The sequence below is a fragment of the Mustela putorius genome, unplaced genomic scaffold (genome assembly GCF_011764305.1).
Source record: "Mustela putorius furo isolate JIRA1106 unplaced genomic scaffold, ASM1176430v1.1 tig00003834_pilon_pilon_pilon, whole genome shotgun sequence".
In the NCBI taxonomy this organism is placed as follows: Eukaryota; Metazoa; Chordata; class Mammalia; order Carnivora; family Mustelidae; genus Mustela; species Mustela putorius.
In genome coordinates, this window is record NW_025421987.1 from 24,493,321 (window position 1) to 24,508,970 (window position 15,650).

Consider the following 15,650-nt stretch of genomic DNA (forward strand, 5'->3'; position numbering starts at 1 on the left):
GTAGTGAAGATGGGTTTCACACTAAGATATTATTTACCTTTTTCATTATGTTGATATTTTCAACGGTGTGAAGCACTGGTGGGAAAAGCTATTGTTGCCTTCACATGAATTAAGGCAGAAGCATCCAACTAATCTAACAGTCACTGTGTTCTTTAGCTTTTAGCATCACAATAAAAAAATCAGGAAAAGTTGCTAATTTTATTACATTATAACTCTTGTGTATATGCCTTCTTAATATTCTGGTTGATGAAATGAAAGATATATAGAAGGCACTTTTGCATACCAAAGAGCAATGGCTGTCTGGAGGAAAAGGACTCAGGCCATTGAGTTACACACTGAACACCAGACATTTTGAAAAATGGAACACCACTTTCACTTAAAATAACAACTCACAGACAAATTATGGTTGTCCAGATTTGGGTATCTAGCAGACATTTCTCAAAACGGAGTAATGTAAGCCTCTCACTTGAGATAAAACAACCCTGATATTTGTTATCTAATAATAAAATTTCAGCTTTCAAATCAAAACTCAAATGATGTTAAATACCTATCCATCACTATAAGCTTGAGAGCTTCCCACTACTCAAACACTTTTTCATGAGATTAATGGTGACATTAATAAATGTGACTTTTTAGAAAATTTTATTTATTTATTTATTTATTTATTTATTTAGTGTGAGCAGGGGGAGGGGCAAAGGGAGAGGAAGAGAGAGAATCTCAAGCAGACTCTCTACTGAGCATAGAGCCCAACACAGGGCTCTGAGATCATGACCTAAGCCAAAATAAAGAGTTGGACGCTTAGCTGACTGACCTCCCCCCCAGATGCCCCAAATGTGATTTTTTTGACATTGTATAGTGCATTACATGAGCTTTGGGAAGATATAGTTCAGTGCACTAATAGTTTTCAAATGATTGATGCCTAGGTAAAAAGATCCAGTCAAAATGCAAGGTAGGTCAATGCATTTTAATCTAATAGAATAGAAAGAAATTCATTGATATGGTTTCAGATTTCACACTGTAACTAACCTTTAAGAAGCTGTCACTTGCTGAGTTTTGGTACAGTGTCACGGAAGACTATGCACAATTACTGGAAAACACTATTGAAATGTGGCTTTTTTTCTCCATCCACATATCTGAGCAATGTCAGTTTTTTCCCCCTGCATTTCAGCTGAAACTTTTACATCAGACTGAAGAAGCAGAGGTGAGAATCCAACTATTCTCCAGAAGGCCAGATATTAAAGATCTGCAAAAATGTACAACAATTCTCCTCTCACTAATTTTTTCTTTTAGAAAAAAAGTTATTTTTCATAGAATGTATTAACTTGTAATGAGGTTATTGTTATTTAAATGGACTAACACATATTTTTAAAAATTCTGTTTTAATATCCAACATGGCTAATAATGATAGATATAACCCACAAAAACAAATCTCTCTGGGGTTCCAGATAATACCTAAGAATGACTGCTAAAGACTAAGAAGGAAATTGAGGCTCCAACTATGAAAGATTCAACACCTTGGGGGCCCTTAAAAGAACAAGAAAAGCCAAGAGAGAAAAATGGAGTTAGGGCAGGAGTCTAGAGGGGGCAATAACAATCTTCTGGGTTTTGAACAAGTGGAACACTTGTAGAACCTGGAGATGAGGTCCAGCAGGCCGCTGGGAATACTACCTGGAACCTGAGAGAAAGATCTGAGATAAAGACTTAGATTTGGGATTTTTTTTTTCTTTTTTTCCATAGAGACAGTAGTCAGAAACAAGAGGCTTGCTCCATTTGATGAGCAAATCAAAAACAAGCAAAACCTTGGGAGGGAGTTATCCCAGACTCAAGGAGTGCAAGGAAGACAAGTGAAAGAAAAGTCTAAAAGAGGAGAAAACGTAGGCTAGCACAGAGTACTGCAAATTTATTTGCAAATTTATTTGCAGAATTCTCCAAATTTATTGCTAGTTTGTTTAGTTTTATCAAACACTATGGGGCAGGCCATTGAGACGAAAGCTCCCATTCATTTCATACGGTGACCTTGGAAGACTGTATTAGTCATCTCATTTTGCAGATAAGAAAGAGGAGGCTGGGGTTTTGACCATTACCCTTGGTTCTGAATTTGGTAAGAAGGCTTAATAGTATTAAATACTTCAGGGTGTGATGAAGGGGAAACAACTGATAAAAGGCAAATGGGATAGACAGTTAGAAGGAACTTCTGGAGAATCAGTTGGCCCAGTATTTGGAAACAGCCAGTAAAGCAGAGTGCAAAATATCTTTATCTTATTTTGTTTTTCTAAGAGCAAGAAGAGAGAGAGAGAGAGAGAGAGAGAAAGAGAACTGAGGGGAAGGGAAAGGGTGAGAGAAAATCTTAAGCAGGCTCCAGGCCCAGCACAGAGCTTGATGTAGGGCTCAATCTCCCGACTTGAGCTGAAATCAAGAGTCGGATGCTTAACAGACTAAGCCACCCAGGTGACCCCAGAGCACAAAATATCTTTGAGAAAACTTGAGGGTGTTAGGAAGCAAAAGCCTGAGAGGGTAGCCGTGGAATAGGAATACTACAGTTCCCTTTATTAAGAGGGGAGAGAGACAGTTCTGATTTATATATTATTTTACATAAATCTACATAGCAATTTCCCAACACCTTAGGGAATCAGATGTAGATGCAAGAAGCACAGAATTTCAGGGGCCACTTAAAGGCACTTCAGTGTTCTCCATTCTCCCCAGCCCGCCCTGGAACCAGCTTTTATTACTTGTCATTTTCAAAGTGTAAGAGCTAAGCCGTCGGCTTCAGGAATCTGATTGGAAATCATGTTCATAAACCTTTAGAGGCTGAACGTCTTTCTCATTCTGTCTTGAGGGCTGGAAATGTGCCTCTCATCTCCTGTGCAGCTCTCCCCTGCCCCACTGCGTAGCGAGGTCAGGGCGCGACTGCTCCGATGTGAAGGCCCAGCCGCAATAACTTAATTATCATTCAGGTGGTATTTTTTCCCATGAAGATAGTCAAACCTCAACTGCTTATAGATTGAAGCTTTTAATAGGGGAAAGAGGTGAACAAATTATTAATATTAATGACAATTTATGTCTTTCAAATGATCTTTTGAAGTATGCATATAATTTGTGAACATTAGCTTAGAAATCACCCTTTCTGGAATGAATTGTGTGATAATTACAATGATTAGGAAGCACTTATAACAATCTTCTGTCTGGGTAGAGCATTACAGGTCAAAGAACAAAATCAGCTGAAATGAGGGAGCTCTGCCCTAAAACAACTGAGAAGGCAAGTGGGATTGACTCTCGGGTTCTGATTCAGTAACAGGTTATCCAAGTGCTTAGCCAGGCATCTTCCACATTATAAGACCTCAGTCACCACTAAGCAGGCCTGAAATCGTTCCCATAAATCAGTCTGTGTGACAGTGGTACGTGCATGCTAGATGGAGTAGATAATCATACCTGTGTGATGACTTAATGAAGCTGGCAATGTCTGTCCCCATCCCCCGCCCCTGAATCTCTTGCCAAGTAAAGAACCATAGTAACTGGAATTTCACTGGGGTTGGTTCTGATTTTGGTGTTTAGGTTAAGCCCTGATTTCTAATTAACATTGCCCCCTACCCAAGAAGTCATATATTCAAATACCAATAGTACAGCGTACGTTAGTTTGAAGGATCCTTTTTTTTTTTTTTTTTTTTTTTATGATGCAAAAGTTTGTCGCACAAAGAGAAGTGGGTTGGGGCAAGGATGAGGAGGTTTCCCTGAAAGTGAGGAGACAGGTTTCTAAAGTGAGGCTGTTTATGCTCCGTAGTTTCATAATTTCTCCTTATTATTTCCCTTTTGGTCAGCTGGTGCAGGCTTCGTACCTAATGCCTCAGTTCCCAAGGAAAGAGTCCAATTACAGTTTGCCCCTGAGGTTGTGAAGATAAATGTTGTAACCTGAATGCGTGTCTCTAACCACCCCTAGTAAGCCATGACTCTTTTCCTCTCCACTTTTTTTTTTTAACCTTCTAGAACTTTCTCTGATATTAACATTTCATAAAGGTACTTACCCAAGGAAACTCTTGCAGGAACAGCTCTCTGGTCAATCCAAAATGAAACCCACGAAAGCATCACCATCAGCATAGCTGGGAAATGGGTTTGCAGCACGAAGAAGAAAATATGCCTCCTTAGCACAAAGTTGATGAAAAGCCTATTGTACCAACCTATGAGAAAAATTGAGTTTTCCTTAGAACAGGTGTCCTCATGTAAACGTCACACTAAGTGAAATCACGTGCTTCTTTAAACTCTAAGCTCTAAGGGAACATGGAACTGAGCACACTCATTGCTGTTTACCCAGCAGGAGGACAGGGCCCGAGCCTGTCGCCCCATCCGTGTTTGTTGAACTGCCCTGTAGTCTGCTTAGTTAGGTGATTCAAAGATTCCCCTTAAATTTCATAGCTGTTATTCAGGAATGACTGGTAATTATATTTTGTGGATTGGCCTTTAAAAACCTTTCTCCAAAATATATTGTTTCTGCAAGTGGGCAAGTCTTCAATACATGACTAATGACTGGGGCAACAGCCAATAAACCATTTATTAACTTTAACGAATGAAAGGGAACATTTTATCTGAAGTAAAAGATTCACAGTGGCTACTGAGTCATTGGATTTCAAGTTGGAATCTAGGTAGCAAGGGATTCATAAAGGGATTCATAAAGACTAGTGGGTACCATTAATTTATCTATAATAAATCTGAAAAAAATAATCAATTGGTGATGTTTCTTTGCTTCTGGTTGGAATTATATAAACTCATGTTGGTAATATTGATTGGTTCATGCTGATCAGAAGCAACAATTGTGGTCACATTCACGCAATTTTGTTCAGGTTTCCTTTTTCACACTGGCTGGAAGGAAGTGTAAAGCCAAAAACAAACCCAAGAAACTATAGGTTAAAAATTACAAAGCAAAATCACAAGCATTGCAAAAGGGTTTAGAGAACATTTTGTACCAGTCTCAGGAGTAGTTTCTTAGGAAACTCAAGATGGCACACTTAATAGATGGACCAGGTCACTATTTGGGCATTCAGCCCAAACATAAATCTAGCAAACCCACCCTAAATTGGCAGACTCTCCTCTTAGTATTCTATTCTCAGTTACATGCTGATGACCCTGCTTGTCCTTATCTGTTCTGGAGTTCTCTCTCACCATCAGTTGATATATGTTCCAGGAATAGCAAAACATTTCATTCCCAAGGGAAATAAAAGACACATTACATAGTATATTGTAAAGTCAGAATATACACTATTTTTTGAACTATTCATTGTCTAATATTTCCCATGTTATAGTCCTACTCCATTATTGTGTGCAGCTGAGAATTTTGATTCTAGCTGTAGAGTGGGATAACAGCCTCTCTGATATTATACCTTCATATAATTATCATGAGATTAAAGGAGATAAGGAAAAGTTGTAGAGGAATTTCATAAAGAAAGACACTGTTAGTTTATATGGTTTTAACTATGAACAGGGTCCTTTCTTTAGTCGTAATTCTCTGAATAATAATTTTGTTTTTGTCAACCGAGCAGGAGAAACCTGTTCTGTTGTGTGGTTCTTCAGGGCAGGGGAGACTAGGGATGGCATTGTGGTTGAGCTCTTCCTGGCCTATAGCTTCAACCACAATACCATCTCTTATCTCCCCTAGGGAGACTTAAGGAGTCAGTCTCAAGACAATGTTCGAGAAGGTTTTTATATGTGGACACTGTCACCTTCAATGGCCTGTGACACTAAAGGCCTCATTCTGTTTTGAAAGGATCCTGATGACGTTGTTGTTGAAAACAGTGATGACCTAATACTAGCTCTACTAGCTAATATTTCCTGAGTATGGCAGACAGTATTCAGAGGTATTTATGGTAGACAGTATTCTAAATTATTTAAATGTATTAAATCATGTATCTTCACAACTCTATGAGGTAGAGAGTGTTATAAAACCAATTTAAAGATGAAGACATTGAGGCTTAGGGAGACTAAGCAACTTGCCTACATTTCTAGTAAGTGGCAGGGGCGGAATTTGAACTCATGCAGTCCGTCTCCAAAACTTGAACTTTTAGCCTCTATGTTATGCTGCAATAAAGAGTAATGATCAATGCATTCTTTAGGGACAGGAGTCATTTTTGTTTTTCTTTGTAAATTTATAGTGCATGATTGTGAGGGACATTGAAAGTTAAGAGAGGGCAGAAGCCCTCCCCTGCTTGTTAACATTCTTGGGAGGTGGTAAAGATGCCAAGGAAAAAGTGGGAACTGATGGTTCAGCTATCAAATGGAAACTAAAGTTGTATAATTATAACTCTATTTCTGGCTCTTCTAACCAGAACCAGAAGTGCAGTTTTTCCTGTATAGCTGATTTGGCTATACAGAGGTTATGGGGGTTGTTATAATGTTAGGAATATAAATGTGAACAGATTATTTCTGATGAAGCTCATATGTTTAAACAGGATACTAATCTAAGAAAAACATCTGGGTTTAGGTCTCAAGAGGCCATATTTAATAATTCATGATTAATGTGAGGCAGAACTATCATACACTTGTAAGCTAAAATAAATTTGTAAGTGTTAATCTTTCTGAAACCTAAGCATCATTGAATAAACACATATATGATTAATAACTTGATATTTGGAGGTGCCTGGGTGGTGCAGTTGGTTAAGCTTCCCATTCTTGGTTTCAGCTCAGGTCATGATCTCAGGGTCATGAGATCAAGCTCCATGTCAGGTTCCACACTCAGTGAGGAGTCTGCTTACGACTCTCTCCCTCTCCCTCTATCCTTCGCACTCCCACTCTTTCTCTCTCAAATAAATAAATAAAATCTTAAAAAAAGATATTTGACTACAACTTCCAAAATGCTTTACTCTTATATTTTTATAGTCTTAAAACAGATTTTAATCTTTCTTATTAGAAATATATAAGTTGTAACAATTTAAAAATACAGACGTGTTGAAATAAAATTGAAAATATCGCCGCTCTATACTCAACTCTCAGAAGTATCAACTATTAATCTTTCCGGACATTCAAAAACCACATATAAAAATCCTTTAAAAAAAGATTTTATTTATTTATTTGACAGAAAGAGAGTGAGAGAGCACAAACAGAGGGAGTGACAGAGGGAGAGGGAGAAACAGGCTCCCCACTGAGCAGGGAGCATGATGCAGGGCTATATCCTAGGGCCCTGGGCTCATGACCTGAGCTAAAGGCAGATGTTTAACTGACTGAGCTACCCAGGTTCCCCTATATAAGTAAGTGCCTTTTAAAATAACAAATATAGGATTATATATATATATTCTTCTATAACATTATTTAAAAATTTTAAAAATTATCATGGATAATTTTCTATCATGCTATACAAACCATGTATATTTAAACCTAATTCTTTTCTTTTTTAAGATTTTCTTAGAAATAAAAATGTTTTTTCTTAAAATTGTAACCATACTGGACTGTTAAGAATTTTTAGTGGATTTTAAGACACTTAAAAGCATTTTCCTGAGTTTTACCATATAAGCTTTACAATATAAGTATTCTGTGTGGCTTTAGGTGGACTCTAAAACATGACTAGAAGAAGAAAAAAATCAGCTAGTGTTGGACCTGTCTGGTAGGGCTTAAAAAGTCTCACTAGGACAAATAAAAAGATGGTGAGGCCAATGGAATGGCATACTGGTGAAATAAGAATTTGGAAATGAAAATTAAACTTTTCTTTATAAGACGATGGTTGGGTGAATATTTTGGATACTTGTGTTTCAAAATCTGAAGAGACATTGCCATTTTATATATGAAGCATATATTCTGTGCAGGAAGCAATACTCTTGAATTTCTATGCTTCATATATATGACATTGTAATAGCTTCAAACACTGAAAAGACTTTGTCCTAATCTATCATGTGCCAAAGTTATTTCATCATAACAGCAAAATGAAAATAGTTATAAATTATACTTGGTATGTATCATTGTTCATTACACACATTCCTTTGTTTAAATATTAATTAAATTTAGGACTCAGAGCATTAAAAATACTGATAAAAAATACTCAGACAGTTGACCCTTGAATAATGTAGGGCTTAGGAGTGCTGGCCCTGGTATTGTTGAAAATCTACATAGAAACTTACAGTCCCCCAAACCTAACTACTAACAGTCTACTGCTGCTTAGAAGCCTCAGTAAACATAACAGTTGAGTAAAACATATTTTGTACATTTTATGCAGTGTATTTTTACAATAAAGTAAGCTAGAGAAAAAATTGTTTAAAAAAACCATAAGGGAGAGAAAATACATGTGCAGAACTGTACTGTATTTATCAAAATAAATTCACATTTAAGTGGACCGTGCAGCTCAAACTTGTGTTGTTTGAGGGTCAACTGTATCTATCTATATAGAGAAATACAAAGAGAGAAAACAAAAAGGAGAAGGAAATTTATAAAAATAATAACATTTTATCTCCAGGAAGGTAGGATTACAAAGGCTTTTTCTTTAAACATCTCTGAATTTTTTTTTCAAATTATTTACCTCTCATTCATTCATTTAGCAATTACCTATTGAGCATCCACTATGTACCAAGGGTATACAAATGATTAAAACAAATAATATGTGTGTTACTTATATTATTACAGTTAGTAGCATTACCTGCTGTATCCCAAGCATTATAGACAAATAAGTGAAACAGAGCGTTTGTTCTGGATCTAAATGGTTACATAGCTGTTGGTTCTAAAAAGACCTTTACCTTCCCTGTGATGTACATTTTTGATTGCTCTCTTAATGATTCAGATTTTTAGATAATACCCAGAGAACCCTCTCCAGAGTCTAAGGGCAGAATAGAGCACCTCCAGGGAGAAAAGTCAGTAGGTAAAAAGATTCTAGGCAGGACGGCTCTGAAACTCAGTGGCAGCATACATTTTCCAGGCTTCAAAAATCTGAAATGGCATTTTATAGGGATTCTTCCTTAAATGACCCAGAATGCTAATAACCAGGGAAGAGGAAGCTACTTCCAACTTTAATCAACAGGGATCAAGTATTATTCAAAAAGTACCAAGAATTCATGTTGCCAAATGACAAGTATATCTGTCATAGTGAAGAGTATACAATATAGGCCTGATATTGAACAGACTTTCTGTGTTTCTGCCTGACTCCCCCAGTATATGTGCTGCTGAAGCAAGCATGGAGGAATTTATTGGGTATCTATCACGTGCCGTGCCCATTCCAGGTGCTGGGGAAGAAACGGTGAACAAGGCAGACTGATGTCGTGCACTCTTTCTAGTCAGGCCCTCAGGAAAGAAAGCAGTCAACGAGAGAGATATTTCAGGTAGTGTTAAGTGTTGTGAAGACGAATAGAGGCAGGGAATGGTGAGGAAGGAGGCCTAGTTTAGACACAATGGTTAAGAAAGCACTCTGCGAGATGGTATTTGAACAACACCCTGAATGGGAGGAGGGAGCTGGTCATGAGAAAACTGCGGGAAGATCATTCCAGGCAGAGAGAGGAAAGGGCCGAAGCAGAAGCTGTGTGGGGAGAATGAGATAGGTGTGTGTGTTGAGGACAGGCTAGAAGGCCAGTGTGCAGAGAGCAGAGGGGGCGGGTGTAGGGGTGAGGTCAGAGGTAGATCATATGCGCCTTGTAGGCCATTTGAGACATGTGAGTTTTGTTGTAAGTGTGGTGGAAACACACTGGAAGGTTTTAAGTAAGAAAGGATTGTGGTCTTTATGTTTTCAAAGATCACTCGGTCTGCTGTGTTCAGAGTAGACCGTGGAGGCCAGGCGTGGAAGCAAGGCATTTATTCAGAGGTGACTGCACAAGGAAGAGAAGTCATGTACTGGAAAGGTGGAAGAGGCTGCCTGTGAAGAAGGAAAGAGGGTGCTGGCCAAACAGGACATGCGTTTGGATTCAGGTTTTTTCACAGGTTGTGGTGCTTTGCAAACAGTGGGTGTTCAGTAAATGCTGATGAACTGTCCACATAATATAAGGCACCTGTGCTGCTGTAGAAAGCGAATCCACTGGATGCACTGAAGTCCTCAATGAAGAACTGAGAAAGGGAAATATGCTCATCAGTATTTAGGGACCTGTTTCCCTGTTTCCAGTACAGCATTAGATCCTCTTCATTGTAGGCATCTAAAACAAGAGAATAGTATTCCTGTCACTGGAATCACCAGAATCATGAGGTGCCTGGTCCGGTGACGTGTAGTTATGGGATCCCGAAAAACGTTTGCTGATAGACTAATAATACCCATATCAAAAAAAGAGAAGAATAGTCTCCCAAACTTGGGCCTAATCACTGGCATAGTGTGGTGGTCTTTCTTGTGCCCACACGTCCTGTTAAAACTCTCCAAATCACTGTTCCCCTCCCTGTGTGCCCTGAGTCCTCACATACAGAACCACCTGCTCCAAGTCAGAGGCCTGACCCCAGTTCATCAGGGCCCTCTAGTTTTGCAGCTCTCTTGGATGAAATTCCAAAATGAGCTGAATTCATAAAGAATTTTCTTCTGAAGATGTGATTATATATATATATGTATATGTACATATGTGTGTATATATATGTATATATATACAGACACACACACACACACAATGAATTATTATGTAGCATCAAAAAACTCCCAAATCTTGCCATTTTCAATGATGTGGATGGAACTAGAGGGTATTATGCTAAGCGAAGTAAGTCAATCAGAGAAAGACAATTATCATGTGATCTCCCCGATATGAGGAATTTGAGAAACAAGACAAAGATCATAGGAGAAGGGAAGGAAAAATAAAACACAATGAAACCAGAGAGGGAGACAAACCATAAAAGACTCCTAATCTCAGGAAACAAACGGAGGGTTGTTGGAGGGGAGGGGGGTGGAGGGAGAGGGTGGCTGGGTGATGGACACTGGGGAGGGCAAGTGCTACGGTAAGTGCTGTAAATTGTATAAGACTGATGATTCACAGATCTGACCCCTGAAAATAGAGTATATGTTGATTAAAAAAATCCCCTTAGAAAGTCTCATTTAACCTCAGTTTCATTTGTTTTAGGGTACTTAACATCTAGCTGACAAGATATCTTAAAAGAATGGAGATTGTCATGTGGAGGGATGAGGCGATGAAGAGAGACCAAGGGGCAGTTTTTAAAAACTCAATGTGTCAACAAAAAGGAACTTTTCACCAGAAAAACAAAAGCAAAAATGAATTTTCTTCTGAAACCAAATAGTGTTACAGAAAGCTCCTCATGCACTTGGGGAGGAGCATCCACTGAGATTCCCAGCGTTTTGGCCACATTATGAAAATCTGCAGTCAGCTTTTAAAACGTGGTGCCAAAAACCACTGAGGGCTCAGCACCAGTGACTGACAAGGAGACAGCTCAGAAGCCCCCCGGCAGCTTTGATTAGAGGGTCTATGACTATAGCTGCCTTTTTTTCTGGGGAGCCCATGTACATTTAATAGAAGACTATGACTTATTTGGGAAAATGAATTCCAGAGCTTTCCAAATTTGGGAGGTGTGTCAGTCTATGTTAATAACATTAGCAAGAATATACCCTTTTAGGGAACTTGCTCCTTTATAATCAGGTGGAAACTACAGAATACGTACTTATGAAAACATCCTTTCCCTGGGTGTTCTCTTTTGAGAGACAATCTGCATCATCTTTGGTTAAAAAAAAAAAGTAATTATTTTGAATCAATATATTTAACTTATATCAAGATTTGTAAATGCTTGGTAAGTACATGCTTACATACATGCAGATATGTGATGGTATGTTCAGATTGTGAGTACTCACTCCATCAGGAAGTAAGACTTACAGCTTTCCAGTTCAAGGGAACAGCTTTGAGTGTCAAGAGGAAACCTGCTGAAATCCATAAGGCACATGGCTGACACAGTTACCCTATAAAAGGAGAGAGAGAACAAAAAAGTGAAGATTATGTCACCATATGGCCAAATAAACATGCAATATTGAAGCTCCCTTACTGGGGTGTTTGTTTTGTGTGCCTTTCAAGAATAATGGGAAACAGGCATTGCCATCCTCTATCGAAGTAACGTCTAAGAAGACGAACCCAGGAGGTGTGTGGTTTGCCGAAAACACAGGGTTAATGCAGGAATTCCTGCTCTAAAGATTGTTCCTGTCTCCTAGTCCATGCCCTCTGTATTATTTGGCTCTGATGTCTTCAGAAAAACATACTTCAAAGGGAGACGACTTTTAAGTAGATTTAAATATTTTCTGCTCTTTGGAAGATCCAAACTTTGTTTCCAGTCATAAAGGGCTGGGATGGTGGCAATAAAAACCTATGGGTAAAGGTTTCTCTCACAAAACAAGTTTACTTGAGAAAATTCTTTTTCCAGGAGGAAGGAGAAAGCCTGGAGCATTTTCAGTTATAGATTTATGTGCACAATGCATAATTCAGGTGCCATTAAGGCTTGCATACTGATGAGAATTGTTTTTTCAAATTTTATATTCTCCTAGGTTTTTCTGGCTTCAGGCAGAGGCTGCTATGCTATGATCCTACCTCAAAGTACAGACTCTGGTATACACAACAGCAGATCAGAGGTTTACAAAAGACCCCTGAGCAAGTCTGCACAAAATGAAGGCAACAGCTGCTCCTATCTGTGGTGCCCCCAAGTTGTTTTTATGTTTTGTTTTGTTTTTAAAGCTTTTATTTATTTATTTATTTATTTATTTGAGGGAGAGAGTGTGAGATGGGGTAGGGTCAGAGGGAGAAGCAGACTCCCTGCTGAGCAGGGAGGCCAATGCGGGACTTGATCCTTAGACTCCAGGATCATGACCTGGGCTGAAGGCTGTCACTTAGCCAACTGAGCCACCCAGGTACCTCCGTGCCCCCAAGCTAATCAGAGAAGTTGAACCAATTTATCTTCAATAGTCATGCAGCAAAATGAAAGCCAAGGAGGTATCTGGATGACACTGTGTCACAGAACATACTCATTTTGGTATATTCCTGGTACACCTGAACCTTGAACAATGCAGTGGTTGGGGGAACCAACCTCTGCACAGCTGAAAATCATGTATAACTTTTGACTTCCTAAAAACTGAACTATTAAAGCCTTACTGACAACATAGTTAACACATATTCTGTGTATGTATTTTATATTGTTCTTATTGTAAAGCTAGAAAGAAGAAAATATTAAGAAAATAATAGGAGAAAATACATTCACATTACCATATTATATTTACAAAAAAAACCCCACATATAAGTAGACATGTACAGAAGGGACCTGTGAAATCTTTGAGTTTACCTCCTTCATAGTAGATATGAATAAGTTAACAACCACAGTGGTTAAATAAGTGGTGGTAAAGAAAAAACCACTCATGGGGCGCCTGGGTGGCTCAGTGGGTTAAGCCTCTGCCGTTGGCTCAGGTCATGACTTCAGGGTCCTGGGATCCAGGCCCGCATTGAGCTCTCTGCTCAGCAGGGAGCCTGCTCCCCACCCCCCCCCACCCTCGCCTGTCTCTCTGCTTACTTGTGATCTCTCTCTCTCTGTCAAGTCAATAAATAAAATCTTAAAAAAAAAAGAAAAGAAAAAACTACTCATAACCCTTGTTCAAGAATAGTAAGGGAGATTTTATTTAGGGGGACTACTGTAATTTGGTTTATTAACAAGGGTGAGAGCAGTGGGGTCAACTCCAAATACAACAAGGAAAAGTAGAAATTATAGCCAAGGAGCAGGGTTATAACCAGGGGCAATGAACAGAAACATTACTCAGAGGAAACATCACAGGTAGTTGGTGGGGGTGGGGAGTTCTGGCTAAAAGGTCCTAAAAGGATTCTTGCTAATGGCAGGCCAGGGTGATCAGACATTGCCTGGGGTGGTGGAAGATGAGGAATCTAATCAGATTTGGAGGGTGATCAGATATTGCGGATGGAAGATTCTGGCTGAATGCACTTAGAGAGACAAACACAGAAGCTCAAAAGTCAGGGATTAAGTGAGAAGAAAGTTCAGAGGAGCCCAGCAGAGTTTGGCCAAAGAGAGAAGCTTTGTCAGTCGATGGTGTCAGAACAAAGCCTGGAACCAGGTAACCTGGCTCCCGGCTTGGACTGGATGTGCTGCCAAATGGAATAACTGTGTGGACAACAATTTTGAGTCCTATTTTTGGGGATTCCCCAAGACCACCCTCCGGTTCCATGATTTGCTAGGAGCACTCACAGAACTCATCAAAGCTGTTACACTAACACAGTTATGGTTTATTACAATGAGAAAGACATAGATAAAAACCAACAATGGAAAAGTCACAGAGAACAGGGTCCAGTAGAGACCAAAGAAAGTTTCCAGCTGTCCTGTTTTAGTGGAGTTACGTGGGCAGTGCTACTGTCCCAACATTGATGTGTGACCGTGGGGTACTGCCAACCAGGGAAATTACCTGAGCCCTGGGGTCCAAAGTATTAACTGAGAGTTGGTTCCATAGGTCTAGCTGACCTTGGTCTCCAGCTGGTCCAGAGGTCAAGCTGATACCAAGTAGCTCAAAACCTCCTCCATAAATCCCGTTGTTAGCATAGATTACCTGCTATGGTCCAAAGCCTCAGGGTCAACAAAGATCCTCTTATCAGGCAGGATATTTCAAGGGCTTGGAGACTGAGCCAGAAATCATTCTTTGGAATGTGCAGGGTAAGGACAATCTTCTAGAGTTAATTCTTTCATCACAATAATTAATTTTAAAAAGTTAAAAGTTTTTAACAGTTGATTCCATGGCCAGAAGCTGTCATTCTGCTTCTGATTCCTAGTGAGGCCTGACTCCAGTACGTATTCAACTCCCAACGTACTCCTGACTTAAAAGTTCTATCAAAAGTAATACGTTCCTTTCATTGCATTTTTAAAAACATTAACAGCAATATGGCAACAGTATCTTTGTCCTAAAGTGAGCATGGTGTTTCTGGTGAACAAAAAGAATCTGTATTAATTTTCTATTGCCACCATAAAAAACTACCACAAACTTGGTGGCTTAAGACAACAGAAATTTATTCTCTTGCAGTTCTGGAGGACAGAAGTCTGAAATTAGTATCACTATGCTAAAATTAAGGTGTCAGAAAGGCTCTGTTCTTCCAGAAGCTCTCAGGGACAAATCCATTCCTTGGTTTTTACAGCTTCTGGCATCTGCTGGCAGACCTGTGCTAGTGGTTTTATCATTCCAATCTCTGTCTCAATGGTCACATTGCCTTTTCTTGATCAAAGAGGCTTAGGATTGATTGATAGCATATGGGTCCCAACCAATTGATCCAGGATAATTTTCCTATCTCAAGACCCTTAACTTAATCACATCTGCAAAGATTTTGTTTTTCCCCCCCAAATAGAGAAATTTTCACATGTTCCAAGGGCTAGGATGTGGAATCCATTGGGGAGCCATTTTTTTTTTTTTTTCTTCTTCAGAGTCTTACTGGAGACTTTCTGGGATTTCTAAGACATGAAAAACATTGAATTACTTGGATTTACTAGACATTTTTAGAATTACCAATGATAAGCTATTCAGTATGCACAGGATCATTAGGCTAAAAGAACATATTGTGAATTAAAGATGGAGGGCTGTTATAGCATAGTGTCGGAAAACAAGGTTTTGAATTAAAAAAATGAAAAGGGAGTAAACAAACGTGTGGTAATTTTGAATGATGAATATACCTTCTTGTAAAAAATGAAGGAGATAATTAAGAAAACTATTTAATTAACCCAAGGTTCCAAGACTGCTTGGTCATGTTCAGTTGGTA

General features: G+C 39.0%; 1 protein-coding gene across 1 annotated transcript in view; it reads right to left on the reverse strand.

Moving 5' to 3' along the window:
- GABRR3 (gamma-aminobutyric acid type A receptor subunit rho3) overlaps positions 1-15,650 on the reverse strand; it is a 45,025-nt gene that overhangs the window by 11,413 nt on the left and 17,962 nt on the right. The window contains exons 6-8 of the mRNA XM_004773003.3: positions 11,745-11,827; positions 9,942-10,082; positions 4,020-4,172 (exon numbers count right to left, since the gene is read on the reverse strand). Of these exons, the coding sequence (XP_004773060.1) occupies positions 4,020-4,172; positions 9,942-10,082; positions 11,745-11,827 (377 nt within the window). The remainder of the gene's footprint in view (positions 1-4,019; positions 4,173-9,941; positions 10,083-11,744; positions 11,828-15,650) is intronic.